Raw genomic sequence first — 27393 nt, forward strand, 5'->3', positions numbered from 1 at the left:
GGAATGAAGGAAGAGGAAAAGTTGCAAAGCACTGATTATAGAAATGTTGGTGTGAGGCAAAATATGGGTGGGAGAAGAACGAATTTTGCTGCCTACTGTTTGCACCGGCACAAATATCACTCCTGATGGATCAAACAATCACTCCTGCTCTTTGAAACCAGCACACCCGGCCGAATGGCCTCTTTCTGTGCTGTAACTTTCTATAATTTTATAGCAACAACACGGGTCATTCTGCCATTTTATAACCCACTCGAGTGAGATGTACTTTCTTACCTTGTATTCGGCTCTTTTGAAACCAAAACACGGAACAAATTCAGCGAATTTTCTTGTCATTTCCAGCATGAGATTTGTCACGAGACTAATTGAGCGACATATTCATGGTGCCAATCCTTCACTGGAGCTCACCACGTCCAAAGAGCACTGTTATCATCGGCCTGTCATGTATCTTCTTGCAGTACATCTGCTGAACAATATAAGCTTATCACAGCTCTGCTTTCTTCACATTGAAACCCAGTGTGAAAATCAATTGAAAAGCTGAACAACTGGCAGGGGAGTGACTGTGGATAATCGGCACTGTGCACATTCCTGTAATCAGTATCTGGGAGAACCAGGAAGATGAGATCCCGGTGTCTCTTTACTCACGAGTTTTACCCATTCCCACGAATTCACTGTGTCTGCATGAAGCAGCTAATTGACCTGGGAGCTGGACGGGCAGAGGGAGCTGGGGGCGAGACAGAAGCAGAAAGAGATGCGACATAAAAGTACTATGAATTTGACGTGTGTCAGTTGCCTTCAGTGATGAATGTCTGCCATGTAAGTTTCACAGGAGCAGCAGTGATCAGTTGGTGTTTTATTTAAGCAGCAAGATTTCAAATCAAAAAAATATAAGCAAATTACTGTGAATGATAGAAATCTGAAACAAAAGCAGCATGTGCTAGAAAAACTGAACAGCTGGAGCAAGGGTCAACGTTTCCAGACTGTACGACTTTTATTCAGATTTTCAAAGTAATACAGCACCAGCATGGGGCTCGATCCCATGACCCAGAGATTAACATTCTCATGCTCTGCCGACAAAGCTAGCTAGGAGCGTGAAAAACTTTTGTATCCCAATATACATGGTTACACCTGCTGCTTTCTACCTGATACCTCAGCTTGACCAGAATTTGAAAGTGTGAAACGTAATCGGCCTACAAATGCCCCAAAGTTGCAATGCATTCCCCTCAATCATCAATAACATCATTCACATCTTCCACTTCTTAGCTGCACCTCCTTCCAAATACTGTGATCGATTTTCCTCGGGATTTTCTCCTGGATTTAATATTTAGCTGCTTTGTGTTCTCATTTTGAAATCAGAATCGCTTCAATATCCAACAAAATTTGAGTTGCAAACCTAGCGGGCAAACAATGGAAAACAAGTCACTCGGTAACACAAATCCCATGGTGCTCATTTTCAGATTCACAACAGTCAGCTTTTCAATAAAATGAAGGAATTTTACAGTGAAAAGTTTAGAAAGTTGGTGTGACTTTTACTTGTGACTCACTCACTCGGGAATTCTGTAAATGCTACTCAGAGGTTTAGTGACCGGGATATAATCTACCTGTGTTTTCCTGAGCCTGTGCTCGGTGTATTGGGAGGTTTGGTCCGGGTTGGAGTATCTTGTGTCCCAGGGATGGGCAGTAACCCACTGATTGAAGCTGCAGTCGCCGCTTTCTGCTGGCAGCGGGTGATTGGAGAGTGCCGGGACGGAATATTGCTGCTTTGCTGATTTTCCCTGTCTCACTCACTGTGGAGTTGAGGAAGAGAGAATAATTGAGGGGTTCGTGTGATTCCAATAATTTCATGAATTTCTGATGGGTTAGATGAAGGTACATAGTGGGTCCAAATCTTTTCTCATTTTGTTTGACAGAAAAAGTAATTTTAAAAAGAAGCTGTTTTTGTGGGAGCTCACTGGACAACAAAAGACGTGCCACCGTTTGGGGATATCTTGCAGCCCAAGTACCCAATGACAACCTGGAGAAGTGTTACAATGATTGGTGCTGAGGCGAAAAAACAGTAACAGTCTTCACCCGCTGGGTGGTCTTGAATCACCAACCTTTCAGTTAACAGGCAAACACGCTGACCAATTGCGCCACAGACACTTACACAAACCTAACTGACAAGGTATCCAAACCAGAGTGTCAGTGAGTCTAATCTTCAGACTGCCGCTACCCATATAGCTATCGCGCTCTATCAGTTTTACTCTTCCAAAATAAAGGGTGGGACATTCATTCCAGATACATGGAAACAGTCTGATCCCACCCACTGCAGACACATCCATGTCACTGGGAACCAGCTCTCTTACAACCAGTGCCATCTCCCTTCGAGCCTTTCATTGTCTTGTCTGATACCAAGTATTCTGATTGTCCCGAAGCCGATATTAGGTTTGAATTCCTGATGTGCAGTATCGAGAATCCTTTCAATGTCTCAAATCAGTTAATTTCACTGATAAAATTAGAGTCACTGTTCCAGCGTCTTAAAGAAGGGAAAGGTGCCTTGACTGTCTCTGGTCAGTCGGGCAGTTCACCCTTCATTTGCATTGGATTCCATTCCTCAAAGGGGATTTTCATTTCCTTCTAGAGTTCCCTTACTGCATCTGGCAGCATCTTTGGATTGAGAGGCATTATGAACATTTCAGATGCAGTGCAGTTCTGATGAAAGGTTACAGACCTGAAATAAAAACCATGTCTCTCTCTCCACAGTCACTACCAGATCTTCTGAGAATTCCAGCATTTTCTGTTTTTATTTCAGATAACCAGCATCTGCAGTATTTTGATTTACTTTACCTGATCAGTGAAACATATAAGGTCCTCAGGGTATTTGACAGGGCGGATTTGGAGAGGATGTTACCTCTTATGAGATAATCTAGTACTCGGAATCGCTGTTTAAAAACAAGGGGTCACCCATTTAAAATGGAGATGAGGCGATTTTTTTTCTCTCAGAGGGTCGTGAAACTTTGGAACTCTGTTCCTGAAAAGGCTGTGGAAGCAAAGTCTTTGAATATTTTTAAGGCAGAGATCGATATATCCTTGGGAAGCAAGGGGGTGATAGGTTATCAGTGATAGGTGGGATACAGATTTCAGGTGACTATCAGGTCAGCCATGATCGGATTAAATGGCGGAGTAGACTTGAGGGGCCGAATGGCCTACTCCTGTTCCTTTTTCTAATGTAGTGCTAAGAATGTGGAACCCATTACCAGTTGATTTTGAGATCCATGTCTGAGCTGAAAATGTGTAGGTAAACTCACACTGTAAACAGATTGTTCACCAGTTAAAATTGGAAAGGGATTCACTCTCATCCCATTCACTGACACAGTAACACAGTCTAGCTGGTGGGAGTCCATTCCAATACTTCATGTGTGCAAAGTGCTTTATTCAGTTTGCCCACACGTTAACACTCCAACTTTAAAAGTTCAAAAGATTTGATCCACAATCAGAGCAGAGATGCTGTCAAGACACAGTTTAAATGTTTCATGTATCGGCGGAAATGTTACTAGCTCACCCCATCTGCTGAGACTAAACTGAGCTCAGATCTAACTGTCGGGTTTTGTTCTGCATCCAGGCGAGAATTGCGGTGGACGCCGGAGCAATTTGGCTGCTGTATCATTGATTCAACAATTTTATGTCTTGCCCCTATGGCACCAATCATATTCTGATTACAGGACAGAGGTTTCTATTCTACAACGTGATCTTTCAATGGCGGATCGGCCACCCAGCATTCGCTGCGGGGCAGAATGTGCCCTATCTTCACAACAGCAGCGCCATACGCATGCGCAGTGCTGTGTAGCGGGGCATGCGCATTGCGGACGGATCCATGAGCATGCGCAGTGCTGGTCTGTGACTGAATCTGCTCAGAGCGATTGAGAGAATATCGAGTGGAGCAAACTAACAGAGTTAGTGGGTGTGTGAGGAGGAATGGAGCCAGTGGAGTGGGTAGGGAGGCTTCATAAAGACACAGTGGAGACCGCAGACCCGAAATAACAAGGTACCGGTCTTGTGTTTGCAGAGAACGGGCCGAGAAATTCTGGATTTCTCCCTTCGCCAGGACCGGGGTAACGGCCGCCATCTTTATAGGTGGCAATATGCAGCAGGGCGCATGCGCGGTCATCCTGGTCCAAGTAGCAGGAGAAGAGAATGTTGTGCATTTCTATCCTGGAATGACAGGGATGGATTTTGGAAACTCCTTTTACAGGGGGTTAGAAGGGGAGGATTTACACACAGCAAACTCAAACCAAGAGAAATGTTTGTACTTTCTGAATTTCAATCCTGGATTGACCGTGATGGATTTTTTGAATTCCATTTACAGGATGTTAGAAGAGGAGGAACTCAGGGGATACTTGAGGGAGATGAGAAAATGAAACCAAACATCATGACAAAATCTGAAAGTCTCTTGATTCACCAGGACCTGAATAGCACCAGCCTTTGAATGTAAGCATTGAGGTCATTTTCAGTTATTGGGTAAAAAATCTCTTCCGCACATTGTGGATCTTACCTAAAATCTTAAATCTCTGTCCCTTAATCCTTTCAAATCAGCTAATGGGAACAGCTTTTATTTAACTACCTTTCATAATCCTGTACACCTCTATCAAATCTCCCCTCAAGCTCCTTTACTCTGAGGGGAACAACCCCAGTTTCTCGAATTTAATCTTACAATTAAAATCCCTCATCCCTCGACCCATTCTGGTAAATCTCCTCTGCCCCCTCTCAAGGACCCTCACATCCTCCATAATGTGTGGTGATGACTGGTTTGCACAGACCCAGATGTTCTGTGTCTGTGATATCATCACACATCGACAGTTACACTGTGACATCATCACACATCGACAATTACACGGTGACATCATCCCGCTCCCGGGATATTTCCTCAACTGGAAGACTTTTCTCTGACTCCAATGCTTCTGATATCTTTTCAGCTGCAGGCTCCAGAAGGAGAGTTTAAATTTGAAAATGGTGAATTTGTTTCAGAGGTGAGTATTTTTCACCATCCATCTACAATTTAGTGCTTTTAGTGCTGTGCTCTGTTTTCCGTGAGAGGTTCCATGTCTCTGGAGCTGATGTGGCTCCTTTACTGAGGATCTGAATCCATGTCCATCCATTGCTCTGTTTCAGCTCTGCCCTCCCTGATCACCTTTCTGCCATTGTCTAACTTTCTCTGTCTCTAATGATGAGTGTACTTTAACTATGTTTAGTATTTTACTGTTCCTTCTGCCAACTGTGTCTCAATGAGGTTTCCACTGCTGCCCATCCCCTGATCATGTGCTGCTGTCTTCCCAGCTTTATCTTCCTACAGTATCTTTCATGGTCAGGAATTGTTTTTCCTGCACTATAGTCTATTTCTATTCCACTTCTGAGCTTATATTAATCATCAAATTCTGCAGCATTTTTACTCCCTGTAATTCATTCTGCACACCTTGAAATATTAATTCTGCTTCTCTCTCCACAGATACCAGCAAACATTGTGATCCTCAGTTGCCTGTGAAGAAGATGATGTTTGACCTTCTTGAACCGCTGCAGTCTGTGTGGTGAAGGTGCTCCCACAATGCTGTTAGGTAAGGAGTCACAGGTTATTCACCCAGTGATGATGAAGGACCAGTGATATATGTCCAGAATCAACAACAACAATTTCTATTTATATCGCACTTTTAATGTAAGACAATGTTCCAAGGTATTTCACAGAAATGTTACAAAGCAAGGTTTGACACTGAGCCACATGAGCAGATATTAGGGCAGGTGATCAAGCGTTTGGTCAAAGAAGTGGGTTTTATGGAGTGTCTTAAAGGAGGAAAATGAGGTAGAGAACGGGAGAGGTTTAGGGAGTGAATTCCAGAGCTTGGAGCCTTGGAAAGTGACAGAATGGGCACGAATGTGGAACAGTAGAAATCAGGAACGCTCAGTAGGCCAAATTAGAGGAGCGCAGATATCTCTGAGGGTTGTGATGCTGGAGGAGATTCCAGCAACAGGGAGCAGCCATACAGGAATTGGAAAATAAGGGGTGGAGTCGGGCGATGTTACTGAGGTGGAAATAGGCGGTCTTGGTGATGATGTGGATAGGTGGTTGGAAGCTCATCTTAGGGTGAAATATTTCACCATGGTTGTGAACAGTCTGGTTCAGTCTCAGACAGTTGTCAGGGAGAGGGATGGAGTCGGTGTCTAGGGAATGGCATTTGTAGCCAGGACTGAAGACAATGGCTTCAATCTTCCCAATATTTAAATGGAGGAAATTTCTGTTCATCTAGTACTGGATGTCAGACAAGTCAGGTGTGTGACTTGGAGGGGAACTTGGAGGTGATGGTGTTCACATACACCTGCTACCCTGGTCCTTCTCGGGGGTAGAGGTTGAAGGTTTGGGAGATTCTGTAGAAGTTCTGGTCTATTTGTAGGTCTCTGAAAAGCCCTCTCCTCACCCCCTGCCTCTCCCACTCCCCTCTCTGACTTTCTCTCTCCTTTACTCCTTCTGTCACATAGAATTCTCCAGCCCAGCGGGTTGTGGATGCTCCATTATTGAATATATTTCAGGCTGAGATGGAGATATTTTTGGTCTCTCAGGGAGTCGAGGGATATAGGGAATGGGCGGGAAAGTGGAGTTGAAGCCCAAGATCAACCACGGCAGAGCAGGCTCGATGGGTCATATGATCTCCTGCTGCCTCTAACGCTTGTTTTATTATTGACACCAGAGTCTTGTGTCGGCCCAGACCGGGTGGCAGGTTCCCTTCCCTGAAGGACATTAATGAACCAGTTGGGTTTTATGACAATCCAGCAGTTTTCATGGTCACTTTTTCCTCGTGCCGGCCCCACAAATTCCCAGATTCATTCAGCTCAATTTCACAACCTGCCTTTGTGTTTTTGTGGGTTCTCTCTCACTCCCCTTTTTCTGTTTTAAATCAATTCCACAGGGAATTAGAAGGGGAGGATTTTCAGTCGGGAAACTCAAACCAAACATCACATCAGGATCTGACAGAGTCGCCGAATTTATTGTAACCTGAATATCATTGGATTATGAACATGGAAGGAAAAAGCACCATTCACATTGGGGAGAAACCGTACACGTGTTCTGTGCATGGACGAGGCTTCAGCCGATCATGCGACCTGTCAAAACATAAATGCAGGGACAACAGGGAGAAACCATGGAAATGCGGGGACTGTGGTAAGGGATTCAATTACCCGTCTGAACTGGAAACTCATCAGCACAGTCACACCGGAGAGAGACCATTCACCTGCTCCATGTGTGGGAAAGGATTCACTTGTTCATCCCATCTGCTGACACACCAGCGAGTTCACACTGGGGAGAAAACATTTACCTGCTCCGTGTGTGGGAAGGGATTCACTCAGCCATTCAACTTGCTGAAACATGAGCGACTTCACACTGTGGAGAGACCGTTCACCTGCTCCACATGTGGGAAAGGATTCGCTCAGACATCTGACCTGCTGGCACACCAGCGAGTTCACACTGGGGAGAGACCATTCACCTGCTCAGTGTGTGGGAAGGGATTCACTCAGTCAGCTAACCTGCTGAAACACTAGCGAATTCACACTGGGGAGAGACCGTTCAAATGCTCAGACTGCGGGAAGTGCTATAAAAGCTCCGGGGAAATGATGTCCCATCAAAATGTTCACAGTGACGAGAAACCATTCAGGTGCTCTCAATGCGGGACTGGGTTCAGGTGGTCATCTCAACTCACAGTACACCAGCGAGTTCACAGCGGAGAGAGACCGTTCACCTACTCCGCGTGTGGGAAGGGATTTACTCAGTTACCCAACCTGTTGACACACCAGCGAGTTCGCACTGGAGAGAGACCGTTCTCCTGCTCCGAGTGTGAGAAGGGATTTACTCAGTTATCCCACCTGCTGAGACACCAGCGAATTCACAAGTGACAACAGTGAATGGATTTTGCTGTTAATCACATCCTGGACTGAACCATGTTGATTGGGGTCTGTTTCTACTCATGTTAATAAACTCCAACCCAGTTTTTGCTGTTAATATTCTGAATAAAGTCAAATAAATGAGCTCTGTGTTAAACATACAAATTAGTTCCTTTTGAAGTGCTCTCCCTCTCCCCTGTCTCATCCATCCTCACCTCCAACAACAAGTGTGTGGAGCTCATGGAGCTTCTTTGTCACTAAGATTGAGACAATCCGATCAGCTGCCTCTGCTGCTTCCCTCCCTTCCACTAGCCCACCGGAACAAACTGTCTCTCAAGATCCCCCTTGTCTGAACCCTGAACCCAGATCTTTCTTTAGTTTCGCTCCCATTTCCTCTCATGCCACCTTCATGCTCATCTTGTCCATGAGACCCACCTCATGCTCCATTGAGCCTATTCCCACTAAACTGCTGGTCACCCAACTTCCCCATGTTCGCTGAGATTGTCAATGGTTCTCTTCAGTTACTGTCCCTCTCTCCTTCAAATGTGACATCATCAAGCGCTCGTCAATAAACAAACCTTTGGCCTTGTCCTTGCAAACTGCTGTCCCATCTCCAACCTTCCTTTCCTCTCCAAACTCCTCAAACATGTTCACACCTCCCAAATCCGTGCCCATCTTTCCCAGAACTCCTTGTCTGAATCCCTCCAATCAGGTTTCTGCCTTGCCACTGTACTGAAACAGCTCTGATCAAAGCCAATAGTGATATCCTATGTGACTGAGACAAAGGTAAACAATCCATTCTCGATGTGTCTGCAGCCTTTGACAAGATTGACCACACCATTCTGCTCCAACACCTCTCCACTGTTGTCCAGCTGGGTGGGGCTGCTCTCTCCTGGTTCCATTCTTCTCTATCTAACCATCGTCAGTGAATCACTTGTAATGACTTCCCTTCCCACTCCCACAGTTGCTCTGGTGTCCCCAAAGGATCCAACCTTGGCCTCTTATTTCTCATCAACATTCTCCCCACAGCGACATCACCTGAAAACAGTGTCAGTTATCACATGTACACTGACAGTGCCCAGCTCTACCTCACCACCACCTCTCTCCACTTCTCCACTTTTATTAAATTATCATACTGTTTGTCTGTTATTTAATGGTGGATGTGCAGAAATTTCCTCCAATTCAATATTGGGAAGACCGAAGCCATTGTTTTCATTCCTGAACTACCAACTCCATTCCTCTCCCTGGCAACTGTCTGAGACTAAACCAGATTTTTTGCACAAGTGATGTCAGGTTTGACCCCGACGTATGTTCTGACTCGGGTGTATGTGTCTTGGTGAGTTTCCAGTCAAATTATGATGTGAATCTTCCCCACAGGCAGATAGACAAACATTTCTCCTTCCATAATCAAAGGCTGGTCATTTATGAATTCAGTGATTTTATAAGATCTTGTTGAGATTTTTGGTTTGAGTTTCCCATCTGAAAATCCTCTCCCTCTAATCCCCTGTAAACACAGTTTACAAAAGTCATCACTGTCAGTACAGGATAGAAATTCAGACAATTCTAGTTTCTATGGAATATTCTTTCTCCTTTCATTCCCCCAAATCTATAAATCCCTGTCCCACACACTCCTTCCCCTCTCTGCTCATTGTTCCAGATTCAGTGTTTGGCCTCCTACTAATTCTTTTCTACTCTCCAGATTCTCTCGTTTCCTGTCCTTAAAGTGGTGACTCAGGCTGTGGGTCAATCCCACTCCTTCACTCTAATTCTACCAAATAATTCAACTCAAAATAACAAATCATCTTTAATGATTTGGTTCGTTATTTGGATGTTTGGAAAGAATCACCTTTTTTCCCAACTGTGGAGAACAGAAAGTCCAGTGATTAATTCAGAGCTTCCTTCTCCCCAGGTCTGTTCCAACAAGCTGTGTCTATCCGAGTTACATTAATACAGTCTCACTTACTCATTAAGGGATCAGATCTCACTGAACTATGACACAAGCTGTGTCTATACGAGTTACATTGATACAGACTCACTCACTCAGTGAGTGATCAGGTCTCACTGAACTATGACACAAGATCTGTCTATCCGAGTTACATTCATACAGACTCAATAAGTGATCAGGTCTGACTGAATTACAATAACAAATGCAACAACTTATATTTATATCGAGCTTCTAATTGTCCCAAGAAGTTTCACAGGAGCATAAGGACATATTAGGCCAGATGACCAACTGCTTGGTCAAAGAGGTCGGTTATAAGGAGTGTCTGAAAGGGGAAAGGTGAATTAGAAAGGTGGAGAGGTTTAGGGTGGAAATTCCACAGCTTAGGGTCCAGGCAGCTGAAGGCCCGGCCACCAATGGTGGAGTGATTAAAATCGAGGATGAAGGACATCCGGTAAAGGTGCTCCATGTATGTGGGCCCCGTAGCCCAGGCTCAAAGCCCAAATCTGAACTTTGGGACATAGTTTGACCATCCTGGGTCTCAGAGAAAAACAATTCCCCAAATAAACATCTTGTAGGATTTTTGTTTATTGATACCATAAAAAGTTTGGACCAGTTGAGTCCTCCTGTGTACTCGATGGGGATTGACATTAACATAATTCAAATTCTCTGTATTTCAGTGTCAGAACAATATGTTATAGCAAAGATAAAAAAATATATAAATACTGAACAGAACAAACCTGGGGAAATACACAGCAGGTCAATCACCATTGGAAAGTGATAAGTTAGTGGTCATTGTTTCAGGTGGGACTCCTTCAGAATGAACACTTCCCACCACCAGCACCAACCCCCCTCCCCCATCCCACTCCCTGTGAACTGAACATTCCTTCAGCCACTCATCCACCCATTGCACATCCACCCAATGCTCCCAGCCTGGATTGACATTCAGCATGAACCCAGTGAGAGGGTGAGCTGGCCCACGGGATGTCAAAACGGACGAAAGTTGGAAATAGTTCCAATCAATGCGTTTTAAGTTTCATTGTTAAATACAGGAAACTTAATATTTTGTTAGACCCCCATGTGCACACCCTTTGTGGATTACAATTTCTCACCCAGTCCTTTCCTATGGTTTCAACTTAGTGCATCCTGTGTGGGTTCAGCAGAGGTAGAGACAGGCTGCTCGGGAGATGGGGGCAGAGTGTCGGGAGATGGGGCAGAGTGTCGGGAGATGGGGGCAGAGTGTCGGGAGATGGGGGCAGAGTGTCGGGAGATGGGGCAGAGTGTCGGGAGATGGGGGCAGAGTGTCGGGAGATGGGGGCAGCGTGTCAGGAGATGGGGGCCGAGGGTTGGGAGGTGGGGGCAGAGTGTCGGGAGATGGGGCAGAGTGTCGGGAGATGGGGGCAGAGTGTCAAGAGATGGGGGCAGCATGTCGGACGATGGGGGCAGAGTGTCGGGAGATGAGGGCAGAGTGTCGGGAGATGGGGGCAGAGTGTGGGGAGATGGGGGCAGAGTGTCGGGAGATGGGGGCAGAGTGTCGGGAGATGGGGGCAGAGTGTCGGGAGATGGGGGCAGAGTGTCGGGAGATGGGGGCAGAGTGTCGGGAGATGGAGGCAGTGTGTCGGGAGATGGGGGCAGAGTGTCGGGAGATGGGGGCAGAGTGTCGGGAGATGGGGGCAGAGTGTGGGGAGATGGGGGCAGAGTGTCGGGAGATGGGGCAGAGTGTCGGGAGATGGGGGCAGTGTGTCGGGAGATGGGGGCAGAGTGTCGGGAGATGGGGGCAGAGTGTCGGGAGATGGGGGCAGAGTGTCGGGAGATGGGGGCAGAGTGTCGGGAGATGGGGGCAGAGTGTCGGGAGATGGGGGCAGAGTGTCGGGAGATGGGGCAGAGTGTCAGGAGATGGGGGCAGTGTGTCGGGAGATGGGGGCAGAGTGTCGGGAGACGGGGGCAGCGTGTCGGGAGATGGGGCAGAGTGTCGGAAGATGGCGAAGAGTGTCGGGAGATGGGGCAGAGTGTCGGGAGATGGGGCAGAGTGTCGGAAGATGGGGCAGAGTGTCGGGAGATGGGGGCAGAGTGTCGGGAGATGGGGGCAGAGTGTCGGGAGATGGGGGCAGAGTGTCGGGAGATGGGGCAGAGTGTCGGGAGATGGGGCAGAGTGTCGGGAGATGGGGGCAGCATGTCGGAAGATGGGGGCAGAGTGTCAGGAGATGGGGGCAGCATGTCGGGAGATGGGGGCAGAGTGTCAAGAGATGGGGGCTGCATGTTGGACGATGGGGGCAGAGTGTCGGGAGATGGGGGCAGAGTGTCGGGAGATGGGGGCAGAGTTGCGGGAGATGGGGGCAGAGTGTCGGGAGATGGGGCAGAGTGTTGGGGGATGGGGCAGAGTGTCGGGAGATGTGGGCAGAGTGTCGGGAGATGGGGGCAGAGTGTCGGGAGATGGGGGCAGAGTGTCGGGAGATGAGGGCAGAATGTCGAGAGATGGGGGCAGAGTGTCAAGAGATGGGGGCAGCATGTCGGACGATGGGGGCAGAGTGTCGGGAGATGGGGGCAGAGTGTCGGGAGATGGGGCAGAGTGTTGGGGGATGGGGCAGAGTGTCCGGAGATGTGGGCAGAGTGTCGGGAGATGTGGGCAGAGTGTCGGGAGATGGGGCAGAGTGTCGGGAGATGGGGGCAGAGTGTCGGGAGATGTGGGAAAAGTGTCGGGAGATGGGGGCAGAGTGTCGGGAGATGGGGGCAGAGTGTCGGGAGATGGGGGCAGAGTGTCTGGAGATGGGGGCAGAGTGTCGGGAGATGGGGGCAGAGTGTCGGGAGATGGGGCAGAGTGTCGGGAGATGGGGCAGAGTGTCGGGAGATGGGGGCAGAGTGTCGGGAGATGGGGGCAGAGTGTCGGGAGATGGGGGCAGAGTGTCGGGAGATGGGGGCAGAGTGTCGGGAGATGGAGGCAGTGTGTCGGGAGATGGGGGCAGAGTGTCGGGAGATGGGGGCAGAGTGTCGGGAGATGGGGGCAGAGTGTGGGGAGATGGGGGCAGAGTGTCGGGAGATGGGGCAGAGTGTCGGGAGATGGGGGCAGTGTGTCGGGAGATGGGGGCAGAGTGTCGGGAGATGGGGGCAGAGTGTCGGGAGATGGGGGCAGAGTGTCGGGAGATGGGGGCAGTGTGTCGGGAGATGGGGGCAGCAAGTCGGGAGATGGGGGCAGAGTGTCAAGAGATGGGGGCAGCATGTCGGACGATGGGGGCAGAGTGTCAGGAGATGGGGGCAGCAAGTCGGGAGATGGGGGCAGAGTGTCAAGAGATGGGGGCAGCATGTCGGACGATGGGGGCAGAGTGTCGGGAGATGGGGGCAGAGTGTCGGGAGATGGGGCAGAGTGTTGGGGGATGGGGCAGAGTGTCGGGAGATGTGGGCAGAGTGTCGGGAGATGGGGCAGAGTGTCGGGAGATGGGGGCAGAGTGTTGGGAGATGGGGCAGAGTGTCGGGAGATGGGGCAGAGTGTCGGGAGATGGGGCAGAGTGTCAGGAGATGGGGGCAGTGTGTCGGGAGATGGGGCAGAGTGTCACGAGATGGGGCAGAGTGTCGCGAGATGGGACATATGCTTTTTTACTTTTATATTTTTTTTATACTTCTAAAATGTTACAAGAGTTTCTGACTCAACCACCCAAATCATTTACACCCTTTCAGGCAGTGAGTTCTGGACTCCCACCACCCTCTGGGTGAAAAAACAATTGTCCTGAACTCCCCTCTTAGCCTTCTACCTCTTACCTTAAATCTATGCCCCCCGGTTATTGACCCCTCTACTAATGGAAAAAGTGCCTTCCTAACCATCCAACTATGCCCCTCATAATCGTATATGCCACTATCAGGTCACCTTCGCTGCTCTAGGGAAAACAACCCCAGCCTATCCAATATTTCCTCATAGTTCAGACCCTCCAGCCCGGGCAGTATCCTGGTAAATCTCCTCTGCACCCTCTCCAGTGCTATCACATTCTTCCTATAAAGTAGTGACCAGAACTCGGCCGGTCGACAGCAGTGTTTTCCGAGGAGGGACGGTCTGCAATGCAGAAGTTTGTGAGGCTCTTTTTTAGGGTGTCCTTGTATCGGTTGTACTGACCACCTTGATGTTGTTTGCCCTCAGACAGATCCCCATGGAAGATCAGCTTGGGATTTCTGTGATTGTCCATGTGGGAAACATGGTCTGGCCATTGGAGCTGAATTTTCTGAAGGGTGGTCTCCAAGCTGTTGAACCCAGCGTGATGGAGAACCTCGTTATTTGTGATTTTTGTCCTGCCATCTAATTCTCAGGATGGACCTCGGGTGTCTTTGCTGGAAGTGTTCCAGAGCTTTAATGTGGCTCCAAGAGCAGACCCAGGATTCTGCTCCATACAGCAGGGTGCTCAGGACAATGGCCTGGTAAAGTTTGATTTTAGTTTTCAGTTTAATGCCATGCTGCTTCCAGACAGATAATACCATGGATTTAGACTAGATTGCACAGGAGTTCACGGGATATACAGCAGAGAACCAGGCCATTCAGCCCAATCAGTCCATGCTGGTGTTTACGCTCCACTCGAGCCTCCTCCCACTTTTTCTCAGCTAAATCTACCAATGTAATCATCTATTCCCTTTTTCTCATAGAGCTATCCATTTCCCCCTGAAATGCACCTATTTTATTCACTTCCTGAGGCAAATTCTATGCAATTCACCCCTGTCCCGAGAGGGTGGATCTTTGTCCCGGTGGGCTAGTGGGAGGGAGGGAAGCAGCAGAGGCAGCTGATCGGATTGTCTCAATCTTAGTGACAAAGAAGCTCCATGAGCTCCTCACACTTGTTGTTGGAGGTGAGGATGGAGGAGACAGGGGAGAGGCAGAGTCCTTCAAAAGGAACTAACTCGTGTTAAAGGTACTAAAAAGACTCAATACATTGTATTTAACACACAGCACTTCAAAAATACAAATGGCCCCCTATAACTGGGCTGGGGTTTATGAAGATCAACAGAAACTGACCCCAATGAACATAGTTTAGTCCTGGATATAATTATCAGCAAATCCCAATCACTGTAGTTACTTGTGAACGCGTTGGTGCCTCAGCAGGTTGGATGATCGAGTGAATCCCTTCCCACACTCCGTACAGGTGAACGGTCTCTCCCCAGTGTGAATTCTCTGGTGTACCGTAAGGTCAGATGACCATCTGAACCCAGTCTCACAGTGAGAGCACCTGAACGGTCTCTCGTCAGTGTGAACACGTTGATGGGACATCAGGTTCCCGAAACTTTTAAAGCACTTCCCGCAGTCTGGACATTTAAAAGTTTTCTCTCCAGTGTGAACCCGCTGGTGTTTCAGCAGGATGGATGGATCAATGAATCCCTTACCACACTCGGAGCAGCTGAATGGTCTCTCCCCAGTTTGTATTCGCTGGTGTCTCTGCAGGCTGGATAACTGAGTGAATCTCTTCCCACACTCTGAGCAGGTGAAGGGTATTTCCCCAGTGTGAGTTTGTTGGTGTCTCAGCAGGTTAGATACACTGATGAATCCCTTCCCACACTCAGAGCAGTTGAAAGGCCTCTCCCCAGTGTGAATTCGCTGATGTATCAGGAGGTGGTGTAACTGAGTGAAGCACTTCCCACACTCGGAGCAGGTGAACGGTCTCTCCCCATGGTGAATTCGTTGATGTGTCAGGAGGTGGTGTAACTGAGTGAATCCCTTCTCACACTCGGAGCAGGTGAACGGTCTCTCCCCGTTGTGAACTCGCTGCTGTCTCAGCAGGGTGGATAACTGAGTAAATCCCTTCCCGCACTCGGAGCAGGTGAACGGTCTCTCCCCAGTGTGACTGCGTCGATGAGTTTCCAGGTCACGCTCCCACTATCAAAGGTAAACTAACCATTGCCTTGGGTGGTAACTGCTCCAAATTAGAACATAACAAACAGGAGCAGGGATTGACCATTTTGCACCTCGAGCACCTCATCGTGTCAGAGAATCAGAGCTAAGGGGAGGCCATTCAGCCCGGGTCATAGGAACAAAGGACTCAGGGGCAGGAGTAGGCCATTCAGCTCCTTGACCCTGCTTCACCATTCATTGAGGTCATGGCTGATCTGGTTGTGGCCTCAACTCCACTTTCCTGTCTGCCCCCCATAACCTTCGACCCTCTTGTCTATAAAAAATCTGTCTAATTCAGCCTTTTGTAAATTCAATGACCAAACCTCTGATGAAAATAAGTCCACAGGCTAATGACCTGAGGAAAAAAAATCTCCTTAACTCCATCGGAAAAGGGAGATCTCTTACTCTTCTGGAAACTAACTAACCTGCATTTCCCCGCGTTTTCCCCGGAGACCTGCATTTTCTGTCCAATTCTCCTTTGAAATCCGTGATTGAATCTGCCTCCCCCACACTCTCAGGTAGTGCATTCCAGATCCTAACCACTCGCTGTGTAACAGAGAAACCCCTTTAGAATTATTGGCTTCGGGACAATCATAATACTTGGTAACAGAAAAACACCGAGAGGCTCGAAGGGAGACGGCAACAGTTGTAGGGGAGCTGGTTCCTGGGGACATGGATGTGTCTGCAGTGGGTGGGATCAGACTGTTTCCATGTATTCACAATGAATGTCCCACCCTTTATTTGGGAAGAGTAAAACTGATAGGGAATAATTGTCATTGCTTTTCAGCAATCTGAAGCTTTCACTCGCTGAGCCATTGGTTTAGGATACCTTACAGAGCGCAGGTACTTTTATTAAGTCTCTGTGGCGCAATTGGTCAGCGCGTTCGGCTGTTAACTAAAAGGTTGGTGGTTCGAGACCACCCAGGGACGAAACTGCCACTGTTTTCTCCCCATCATCACTCATTAACGCTCTGCTTTGTTCTGGGGCCCTGAAACCACAAAAAAATCCCCCACCCTCACGTTGAAAACTCGACTGTCGCCCATTGAGTTCCCACACCAAGCTCTGTTTATGAATATTCATTTCAGATATAACAAAGAATATGAACGATCATGTACCCCCATCTAAATCAATAGAGATCTATGAGGCTATTGGTTGAAACAAACACATCAATTAATTGCCTCTTCCTTAGCTCCACGGTGAGTGAGACAGGAAAAAGTAACACTATTCCAGCCCCACACTCTCCAATCACCCGCTGCCAGTGGAAACATCTTATTTTGCTGAATGTTATCTTCAGAAATGGTGAAGAGCGAATCTAATGTGGCTGCAAGATCCAACATTCAGTTCACATTCAACAACAAACAGGAATGGGAGCGATACAACTTCTCCACACAACTGGGAGATAATGTTTTTCCCTTGCATTGAGATAACCACTGCACTACAGAAACAATGGGCAGAACCACAGGGACTGACTTAGAATATCAAACCGTGCAGTCTTACTGCGCTTCCAAACCCTGTTTTGTGGAAGTACAATTCAGCTGAAAAACATAACCATGCGGCAGAAAAAATGACCTGACATTAGAATCATAAAATGACAGAGCACATCAGCAGGTCATTCAACACTTCACACATGTGTGAACTATCTCACTGCAATTCGTCTCATTTATTGTCTCTTTCTCATAAACGTGCCTTTTGGAGAAATTTATTCAAAGCCTGGGGAAGTGCCAATGTCACATGGCTGTGAGATAATGTATTTGGCTATTATTTGCCAACAAGCGGGAATTGTGCAGCTTCTCATAATTAGATGATCCAGTTTTGATAATATTTTCGCCAGTTTTCGAGCTGGCGACCTTGCACATGTGAAGCGAATGTGATAATCACTATTTGTTTCTTTATTCATTTATGGGATGTGGGCATTGCTGGCTAGGTCACTACACCACAGAAACAATTTGTGAGAAAAAGTCAAAGGGACTTGTATTGAATTTCAAACTGTGTAGGCCTGCTGCACTGCAAAATCCTGTTTTACAGGAATAGAACTGGGATGGGACATTTTGGAATGCTGCAGAGAAATTGATCTAATTGTAAACTGACACAGCTCATCAGGTGGCCATTCGACCCATCGGGTGTGTGCTTTCTTCAAAGAGCTATCCACTTAGTTCCAATATCATTCTCTTCCTTCTTAAAGCTGCAGGTTTTTTTTCCATTTCAAATAAGTACCCAATCCTCTTTTGAAAACTCTGAGTTAAGAAAACTAATGCTGAAGGAGGTGCAGGAGCTTCTGCAGTGTCCATGCTCAGTGTGTGAAAATTAACAAAGCTTCCCTGACTCAATGACACGGAGAGTTGGACTGGGGATTCATGTGTTGTCTTCGAAATAAAAATAAATATTTATTTGTGCAATTGACATCACATTGAATATTTGAAAGAAGTTCATTCTGACCAAGCATCTCCTCATTTTTCTCAGTCGATATATACAATCTAACTCCCCGTGCTAGACAACCTGTGACAGAGGCTGTTATAGAAAAGAGGGAAAGTTTTGCTGCAGCTATACAAAGCCCTGGTTAGATCACACCTGGAGGACTGTGTATCGTTCTGGGAACGGCACCTTTTAAAGGATCAATATTGGTCTTGGAAACAGGGCAGTGCTGATCCAGCAGAATGTCAGTTCTGGAATGTAAGTGGACATTCTCCCCTCCGTAAATTGAGGTCACCCAAAACTGCTGCCCGTGTCTACACTCACAGAAAGTCCCATTCCCCTATCACCCCTCTGCTCACTGATTGACATTGGCTCCAGGTCAGATAATGTATCTACTTCAAAATTTCTTATCCTTGTGTTCAATTCCCTCCTTCCTCTCGTCCCTCCCTATCTCTGTGATCTCCTCGAACCCCACAGCCTCTGAGATGCCTGTGCTCCTTTTATTCTGGCCTCTTGTACATTCCCAATCAGAATCGCTCCATCATTGGTGACCGTGGTTTCATTTAACGAGGCTCTGGAATTCCCTCTCTAAACCTCTCCGCCTCTACCTCACCTTCCTCCTTTAAGACTCTTCTTAAAACCTACCTCTTTGACCAAGCTTTTGGCCTTCTTGCCTAACATTTCCTTATGTGTGTCAGTGTTAGGCTCTGTTAGATAATGACCCTGTGAACCATCTTTGGAGGTTTCATTGAAGGTGCTATCTAAATATAAGCTGTTGTTGTAATGGGGCACACAGAGAACGAGAAAAGTTCCTCTTGTACCTTTCACCCTGATAGTTTTTGATCTGAAGTTGCACAACTAATGTGAATAAAGTTTGTTCTGTTAAAAATGTGTCCATTCCCTTGGGTACTGAACCACATTGACACACATAGACCAACGGAAAGAAGAAACCATGGGAGTGTTTGTCTGTTTTTGATGCCATTTATCCAATAATTAATTCCACGGGCATCTTATCAAAATCAGGAATGATGAGAACTGGAGCCGGTAGGATTTGTACCTCTGTGAGGAGACCCCACAGGATTCCAGCCCCATCCCCTTATCCACTCCACCGTGAACACAGGACCGATAATGACGTCACTGCTGTTTGTGTGAAGTCACAGACGGATGCATCAGACGGTCATTCACTTGCTGACCCTCTGGAAGAGCAACTCAGCATCTATAATTCCACATCCCGCCTTTCCCCATATTTCTTTCATCTCCTCGTTCTTCCTGTCAGAATACAACAACGCACACTCAATTTAAGGTGATATCTGCTTGTTCATCTGGGGCCGCTAAATAGTTGGCAGCGATGGGATTCGAATCCACACCCCCATTGAGACTAGAGCCTTAATCCAGCGCTTTAGACCACTCGGCCACGGTACCGCATCACTGAAGTTTGTTAATCATTTCCTTAACTGGTGTTGAAATAGAACAAAAGCAACAGAGCAGGAATTGACATTCGGAATCTGGAGCCAACTCCGTCAGTTAATCAGATCATGCTGCACTTTGTAACAAATAGAAATCATCTCCACTCAAAAGCACAATGAGCTGCAGTGAAGGGCTGGCACTATTTAAACCGTCATTCAACTGTTCTGGTTCCAAATCTCCTGCTGCAAATGACAATAAAACTTCTCACTGAATTCATTCCGGGTCTTGACTTCAGAAGGACAGGACACAAGGTAATAAAGTACATGTCGATAGATGGGTTATAATATGGTAGAATAACCGGGAAAGAGCATCCGTGGCATTGGGGAACATAAAGTTATATAAAGTTACAGGAAAGAAAGAGGCCATTCGGCCTGGCGTGTTGCTGTCAAAGAGCAGTTGTGATTGGTTGATCAGGAGTGGTCAATTACTCTTCCATTTCCAATTGCGAATTTAGTGAATGTTTGCTGATAACATAAATAAGAAACACGGGGGTATTTGGATAGTTTTTATTCCAACTAACCGATAATTAATTCTGCAGACCGTCAGTTAAAATCAGTTGGCAACAACTGCTTAGTGAAATTGATATGTTGTTTGTATAAAATAATAGAATGGATACAGGGAGTAACAGAGAAAAAAGACTTTCAGTCTGTGCCATTAACCCAACTTAGACTGACTCTCCCCATTCTCCAAACCAAAATGCAACACAGATCAGCCGTTCCTTGGCCGCACAGAGGATTTTTTAGAAGCGTCTCAAAAACAAACCACCGGAAAGTTTAACAACCGCGGGAGTAGAGCCCAAATCACAGGAACCTCGACCAGCACCTCAGTCCATTCGGCCACTCAACCACAGTCAGAGCAGAAACAACCATCACCTTGACAGGCATTGGCACTGAATTAGAATATACAAACCTATGATCAGCAATAGGCCATTCGGCCCCTCGAACATTCTCAGCTACTTAATAAGATCATGTGAAATCTTCAATCATCCTCCGCTTTGTAACATGCAGCATTTAGTAGCTGAACATTCTCCACTCAAAAATAAACAGAAAGAAATATCCTCTTGCATCTTTGAAAACAGCTCTGTTATTTTTCCATCTGGACCATTTTAATATGAAGCCGCAGAACTAAGGTGAATAATGTTTCGATGGTAAAAATGAGGTGATGAAACACATTGACACACACAGAGGAACACACACAGACATATACACAGAGAGTGACAGAGGACAAGGGTTTGTCTCTATGGAGAGACAAACACCCAGAAAGCAAGCATCACACCAACCTGGCTCCGTTTTTGTTCCATTTCCAACTGCAAATTTCGTGAATGAACAGAAATTGGAAAACTCCCGAGCGTTTGGATCAATTTGATTCAATGTAACCGATAATTAACTCTGTAGACACAGAGATAAAACCAGGAATAATGAGAAGTGGGAAACCCCAATGGATTTGGGCTCCATCGCCTTAACCACTCGGCCATGATCACTGGCCCTATGCACAGGATGATGTTGTTAGTATAAAATCATAGATGCCTACAGCAGAGAAGGAGTACATTGGGCCCATCTTGTCCGTGCCGGCTCTGTGGGAGGGCAACTTAACGAATTCCATTATCCCACCTTTTTCCTCACAGCAATTTATATTGATTCTGTCAATCTGAGCTGGCACTTGTTCGACCTGCTATTCAAGCTGCTCATGTACAACTTTCAATTTCCAAAACCCACCAACCTCATCACTGCATCTCCTGTGAAACTGACAAGGGGACACACGGCAGAAATTCATCACTGATGAGAGAAGATCCAGTTGAGGTATATAAGATGCTATAGGGGATAGACAAAGTAGACGTGGAGTGGATGTTTCTCCTTTTGGGGCATTCTAGAACGAGAGGCCATAGTTTTAGGCAAAGGGATGGTAGATTTAAATCAGAGATGAGGAGGAATTACTTTTCTCAAAGGGTCGTGAATCTGTGGAATTCACTACCTCAGAGTGCAATAGATGCCGGGACGCTGAATAAATTTGAGGAGGTAGACAGATTTTTAATTAGCAACAGGTTGAAAGGTTATTGGGAGAGGGCGGGAAATTGGAGTTGAGGCCGAAATGAGATCAGGCATGATCGTATTTAATGGCGGGGCAGGCTCGAGGGGCTGAATTGCCTACTCCTGCTCCTAGTTCTTATTTTCGTATGTAAGGTACATAACAGGCTGATGATAACAGTGTCTGTTTAAACAGTGAGAGACAGTGAAGGACTGGCACCGATAAAAGTGTCCTTCAACTAGCCTGGTTCCAAAATCTCATTCGAGAAATGACAAGAAAGCACACTGAATTTACTCTATGTCTTGACTTCAAATGAACAGGATACAAGGTAAGAAAATATATATCGCTGGATTGGATTATAAAATGGCAGAATGAGCGTGGAAAAAACAACCATGCTGTTGGGAAATATAAATTTATAGGAAGTTGCACTTCTCGGTTTGGCATGCTGCTTTGAAATAGCGGCTGTGATTGTTTGATCAGGAGTGATATTTCTGCCGGTTTGAACATCAAGCAGAAAAACTTATCCTTTTACCACCCACATTTAGCCTCGCAGCATCATCCCGTTAGTCAGTTTATTCCTTGTGCCTTGAATCTTATCGCTGTCCATCAGTAACAGAAACGGAATGAGGAAAACTGCAATTATTGTGGCAACAATCTGAATCTTCAACTTGTTGATACCAGCTTTAGGGTATCTTGCAACTCACCTTGGCACATGTTCCTGTGGCGTAATTAGTTACTACGTGTAACAATTGTATGAGAGGTCGGTAGATCGAGAACAGCCAAATATTTCTCTTTTTACACCCTTGGTTATTGGCTGCCACAAAGTTCCAGGCTTTTTTATGCGTTCTTTCACTACCAGAAAATATTCCCTAAAATTTACCAATGCTGCTGTTATCCATTAACTCTTCAGCTAACAAATATCTTGTTTTTTTTCTCAAATGGGATATGAAGAAAATGTGGTTGTGATGATACAAACCCACGTTCAAATTCAGAAATGAGGAAGTACAGTTTTGTACATCGACCGAAGAATCTAAGGTTGTTCTTCTTAAAGCTGAGAAGGAAAAACAGGCATTGTGATTGCGCTGATTAAAATCATGAAAGGTTCAAACAGAGAAATTAAAGAGAAACTGCTTCAAATGGATGAAGGGTCAATAACCAGATGGCACCGATTTAAGATGAGTATCAGAAGGACCAGAGGCAATAAGGTGTTTTATTTAAAACTGAAATTGATTTATTGGAAATCACTGCCTAATAGGATGATGCAAACAGAATGAATTTCAGCCTTGAAAAGGGAAGACGAGAAGGAGGAAAATATGCAGCATTGTGTGGAAAGGGTGCGGATGTGGGACTGGTTGCACTGCCCTTGCAGACACAGTGGGTCAAGCAGCCTTCTGTGTGGGGAAAGGGTGCAGATGTGGGACTGGTTGCACAGCTCTTGCAGACACAGTGGGTCAAACCGCCTTCTGTGTGGGGAAAGGGTGGGGAAGTGGGACTGGTTGCACTGCCCTTGTAGGCACAGTGGGTCAATCCATCTCCTCCTTTGCTGTACTTTCCTGTGACTCCGCAATTTGACTCAGTTCTGAAAAATGGATCAAACCATTTCAGAAAGTTAGAGTCAATTCACTATTAAGCTCTCGGCATAAAATTCATCTCACTTTCATCTTTCATTCACTTTCAGCTGCCAAGGCTCCAAGTGACAGAATTCACTCCCTCAAACTCTCCACCTCTGTCCACTCTCTCTCCACTGCTTTAAGATGCTCCTTAAAACTTACCCTTTTTACCACGTTCCTGTCCACCCATCCTAATATCTCCTTCTGGGTGGGTCACGATCAAACTTTGGGAATGCTCCTGTGAAGTGCTTTGCGGTGTTTTATTGGATTAAATGTCAATCAGTGAAAATTGTTGTTGTTCAGCTCCACACGGTGGGATTGGAGCTGAGTGGACAGAAAGGATCCAGCTCAGTCAGTGGCATTCTGCCTCGTGTGTGGAAGTACAGCCAGGAAGAGATACTTGAACATTTGGGCTCTATTCCTGAGCTGGATGAGTTGTTTTCTCCATGGAGGCTATGAAATGTATTAGCAGAGTCAATGATTGAAGCAGAGACCAGGGCAACATAGAAGAACATGTTAAAGAAGTGATAGGATGACAAGGGGAGAAGGAGTCTGGCGGAAGAGCGGGTCTGTGAGATTAGGACTAATTCTGTTGGGGAATCTAAACATCGACTTGTTGGAGGTTACAGTCTGTTTCTGTTTGGTAATATTTCTGAAACTTTTGGATGTCAAAAACGCATCAATGGATAAATGGCAGCATGAAATATTGGGTACAGTAGATGAAGCTTCACTAATAAATTAACCTCCCACTATTGTGAGAACCCATTTATCATTCACATGGATTGGGACAGGCATTGGTAAACTGAGATGTCATGGGAATGTGTTAATCATTAATATCACCCATGGTGATTCCAGGTTAAATTACCACCAGGAAATCAGTTACTTAGCGCATTTTTTCTTATTCTTATTTTATTTATTTTGCTTATCTTATTTATTGTTATTTATCAGTCACATGTAGGCCAGATCAGGTGAGGATGGCAAATTTCCTTCCCTAAAGGACATGAATAATCAGATGTGTTTTTACGAAAACTAATGATAGTCTCATTGCTTGTGATTGCAGATTTATTAATTGAATTTAAATTCCACCAGCTGCCGTGATGGGATTTGAATCTGTGTCCTCAGAGCATGAGCCACCCTCTGGATTACTCGTACGGATGTCCCGGCTTTAGAAAGACAGCTCATCCTGAAAACACCCCCAACTTTGCATTCAAAATAAGAAATCGAACACTAGAAGGTTAGTGCACCAATCATTATAAAACAGACCATCATTTACCTTTACAAATATGCATAAAGTATTGGAGCCAGTGTCCATAAATTACACATCAAACGTCACACAACAAATGTCACAATGTGTTACTCAAACAAAATCTTAAAAAAAACAATTCCAGCTACTGACCTGGAGCCTGATATTTACAAACAGTTACAACTATCATCTTAGTTGGATTTCTCCATTTAGAGCAGTGATATTAAACTCAGAAGCCATCTTAACAGTTAAATGTTACAAATGTGCCGCAGCCTTCAGAGGACACGTGCGCAATAATTAAGATTATCCAGTTAAGATGGGATGGAAGTCACTTCCATTTAATAAAATGTCTTCCTTTGGATTGTATGAAGTCTGCTTAGCACAAAAAAATCACCTGATTCTGAAAGGGGGTGAATATAAAGTTCGAGGTTGCTGATTTAAATTTGATTGCTTTCTTTGCTCGACTGGAGTCTTCAAAATATGGGTTGGAAAACACAGGTGGAGCAGCACACACAGGTTAAGAAATCAATTAAATAGATGCGTATTATATCAGCACATGAATAAATATCATGTTTCAGTACCTTTGAAGTAACATTTTGCTTTCATTTCTCCTCTTAATATATTTGAGCCAAGTTTAATTATTGGCTCTGAAAGGTTCTATCCTAATTACAACACTGGGTGTACCTACACCACAAGGACTGCAGCCTTTCAAGAAGGCAGCTCACTACCACCTTCTCAAGGCCAAGTAGGGATTGGCAATAAATGCTGTCTCACATTCTGTGCATGGATACACAAAACAGAAAAAATACTAATCACAAATTGAAAACAAGCCTGGGATCAATTGAAATACAGATCTGTAAAAATAATAATTGCAGAAGATGAATCTTGAAATTTAAAAGTGAAAAAACAAAGCTGGAAGCACTCAGCAGCATCAGCAGCTGAGGCTGCATGATTCATCAGAACTGTTCTGTCCAGTTCCCAACAATGTATCAACATGAAGCAGAAAACTCTCTTCTCCCTGCTCCCACTGCCCCTCACTGAGTCTGAACTGGGTACAATGTATCAACATGAAGCAGAAAACTCTCTTCTCCCTGCTCCCACTGACCCTCACTGAGTCTGAACTGGGTACAATGTATCAACATGAAGTGAAAACTCTCTTCTCTCTGCTCCCATTCCTCCTCACTGAGTCTGAACTGGGTACAATGTGTCAACATGAAGCAGGAAACTCTCTCCTCGCTGCTTCCACTGCCCCTCACTGAGTCTGAACTGGGTACAATGCGTCAACATGAATTAGAAAACTCTCTTCTCTCTGCTCCCACTGCCCCTCACTGAGTCTGAACTGGGTACAATGTGTCAACATGAATTAGAAAACTCTCTTCTCTCTGCTCCCACTGCCCCTCACTGAGTCTGAACTGGGTACAATGCACAAGGAGCCATTACTGTGTCCAAAGTTTCCTAAAATTATTATTTATAAATAACGTTCAAAGTAGTGTTACTATTAGTTATGTTAGAGTGGGTTAACACAACCGTTTAAACTACCCTCTGGGAAGCTTGGACACGTGCTCCCTGCAGACGGCATCATTTCACTTCACAAGGTATTAGAGGGAGGATTAGCATACTCCCATCCCATCAGCCTTTCCTTCTCATTTCAACATTCCAGCAGAAAAATAATGTTTCAATCTGCTAATATAATTGTAGAAAATAAGTTATAACTGATAAACTCAATCCCAGGCGAGAGTGTGCAATGCACTGAAATCAATTCATTTTGCTCACCACAAGTGTGAACAGTTTGCGTTTGCTAGACCACCGCTTGTCTGGGGAAACTCCATTAGCTTTGTGCAGTGGCATTATTGTAATCAATGAGGTTCAACATTGGTTTGGTCTGCCCGAAACTTGTTGGTCTTCCAGCACAAAGAGTTGTCCCCGACCGATTGTTGCGGACTGGCACAATCCAAAGTCCAGGACTACGTGCTGAGGGACGCACTAAAGCTTGGGGCAGCTGCCGCAAAGGCGCAATGGGGAAGGGTCGCTGTCTAAGACCTTTCTACCACAGCGCACCGAGAGACTGGGAACTGTTTAGAGCCCCTCGGGCTGTACAGATCAAAATGAAAGGCTGTAAATGATTGTAATATTGTTTGTACTGATGCACCTGGTGATACATTTTGTAAAAGTTTAACCTGGATTGTACCCTTGTAATGTTGTTTTTGAAATGGTTTTGAATGTGATTGAAGATTTTTTATGAATAAAGTGTCAACTGAGGTGTCACTTTAATAGTTGACACAGCAGCAGTCACATCTGATGGAGAAAACTCTGCAAAGGGATTTTCTCAGTTTGGCCACCTGTTAACAATCCAGCTTTAAAAGTTCAAAGGATTTAATTCGCAACAGTCACGTTCTGAATGACAAAGCAGAGTTTAAATGCTCGGCGTATGGAAGGAAAAATCACTTCTTCACCCGGACTGCTGAGAATCCAGTGAATTCACCTTGGACTGTTGGGGTTTGTTCCGTTGTTAATTACACCCAGGACAGAAATATGGAACTTTGTACTATGGCCCGTGTACTTTGACTGTTCTATTAATCCAATTAATAATTTTAAATTTTCTCTCCAAGCGTCCGATCATCATCGCAGCATGAAACATAATTTTACATGCAAGAATATCGCTCTCGAATGGCGGACCATTCACCCAGCATTCAGAGCGGGACAGAAGGTGTTCTACCCAGAACGCCAAGGCCTTGCGCATGCGCACAGCGAAGCGTAATTGGCACCCGCGCATTGCAGTCTCCTATCTGAGCATGCGCAATGCTGTCCCGTGACCGGAGCCGGCGACGTGATGAGAAAATGGCGACTGCAGCAGAATAACAGAGTTAGTAGGTGGGCGGGAGGAATGGAGCTAGTGGAGTAGGCAGGGATGTTTCATAAACACTTGGTACAGGCCGC

The 27393-nt window shown here is 45.8% G+C and overlaps 1 protein-coding gene and 1 non-coding gene across 2 annotated transcripts in view; one reads left to right on the plus strand and one right to left on the minus strand.

The window, feature by feature from the left end:
- Positions 1-14885: 14885 nt before the first annotated feature.
- Positions 14886-27393, minus strand: part of LOC144698061 (uncharacterized) — a 54157-nt gene continuing 41649 nt past the window's right edge. Inside the window, exon 3 of the mRNA XM_078569990.1 lies at positions 14886-15468. Coding sequence (XP_078426116.1) covers positions 14886-15468 — 583 coding nt within the window. The remainder of the gene's footprint in view (positions 15469-27393) is intronic.
- trnan-guu (transfer RNA asparagine (anticodon GUU)) lies at positions 16555-16628 on the plus strand. The gene has a single exon. It is a non-coding gene; the product is annotated as a tRNA-Asn (tRNA).

The sequence above is a fragment of the Cetorhinus maximus genome, chromosome 23 (genome assembly GCF_964194155.1).
Source record: "Cetorhinus maximus chromosome 23, sCetMax3.hap1.1, whole genome shotgun sequence".
Classification (NCBI taxonomy): domain Eukaryota; kingdom Metazoa; phylum Chordata; class Chondrichthyes; order Lamniformes; family Cetorhinidae; genus Cetorhinus; species Cetorhinus maximus.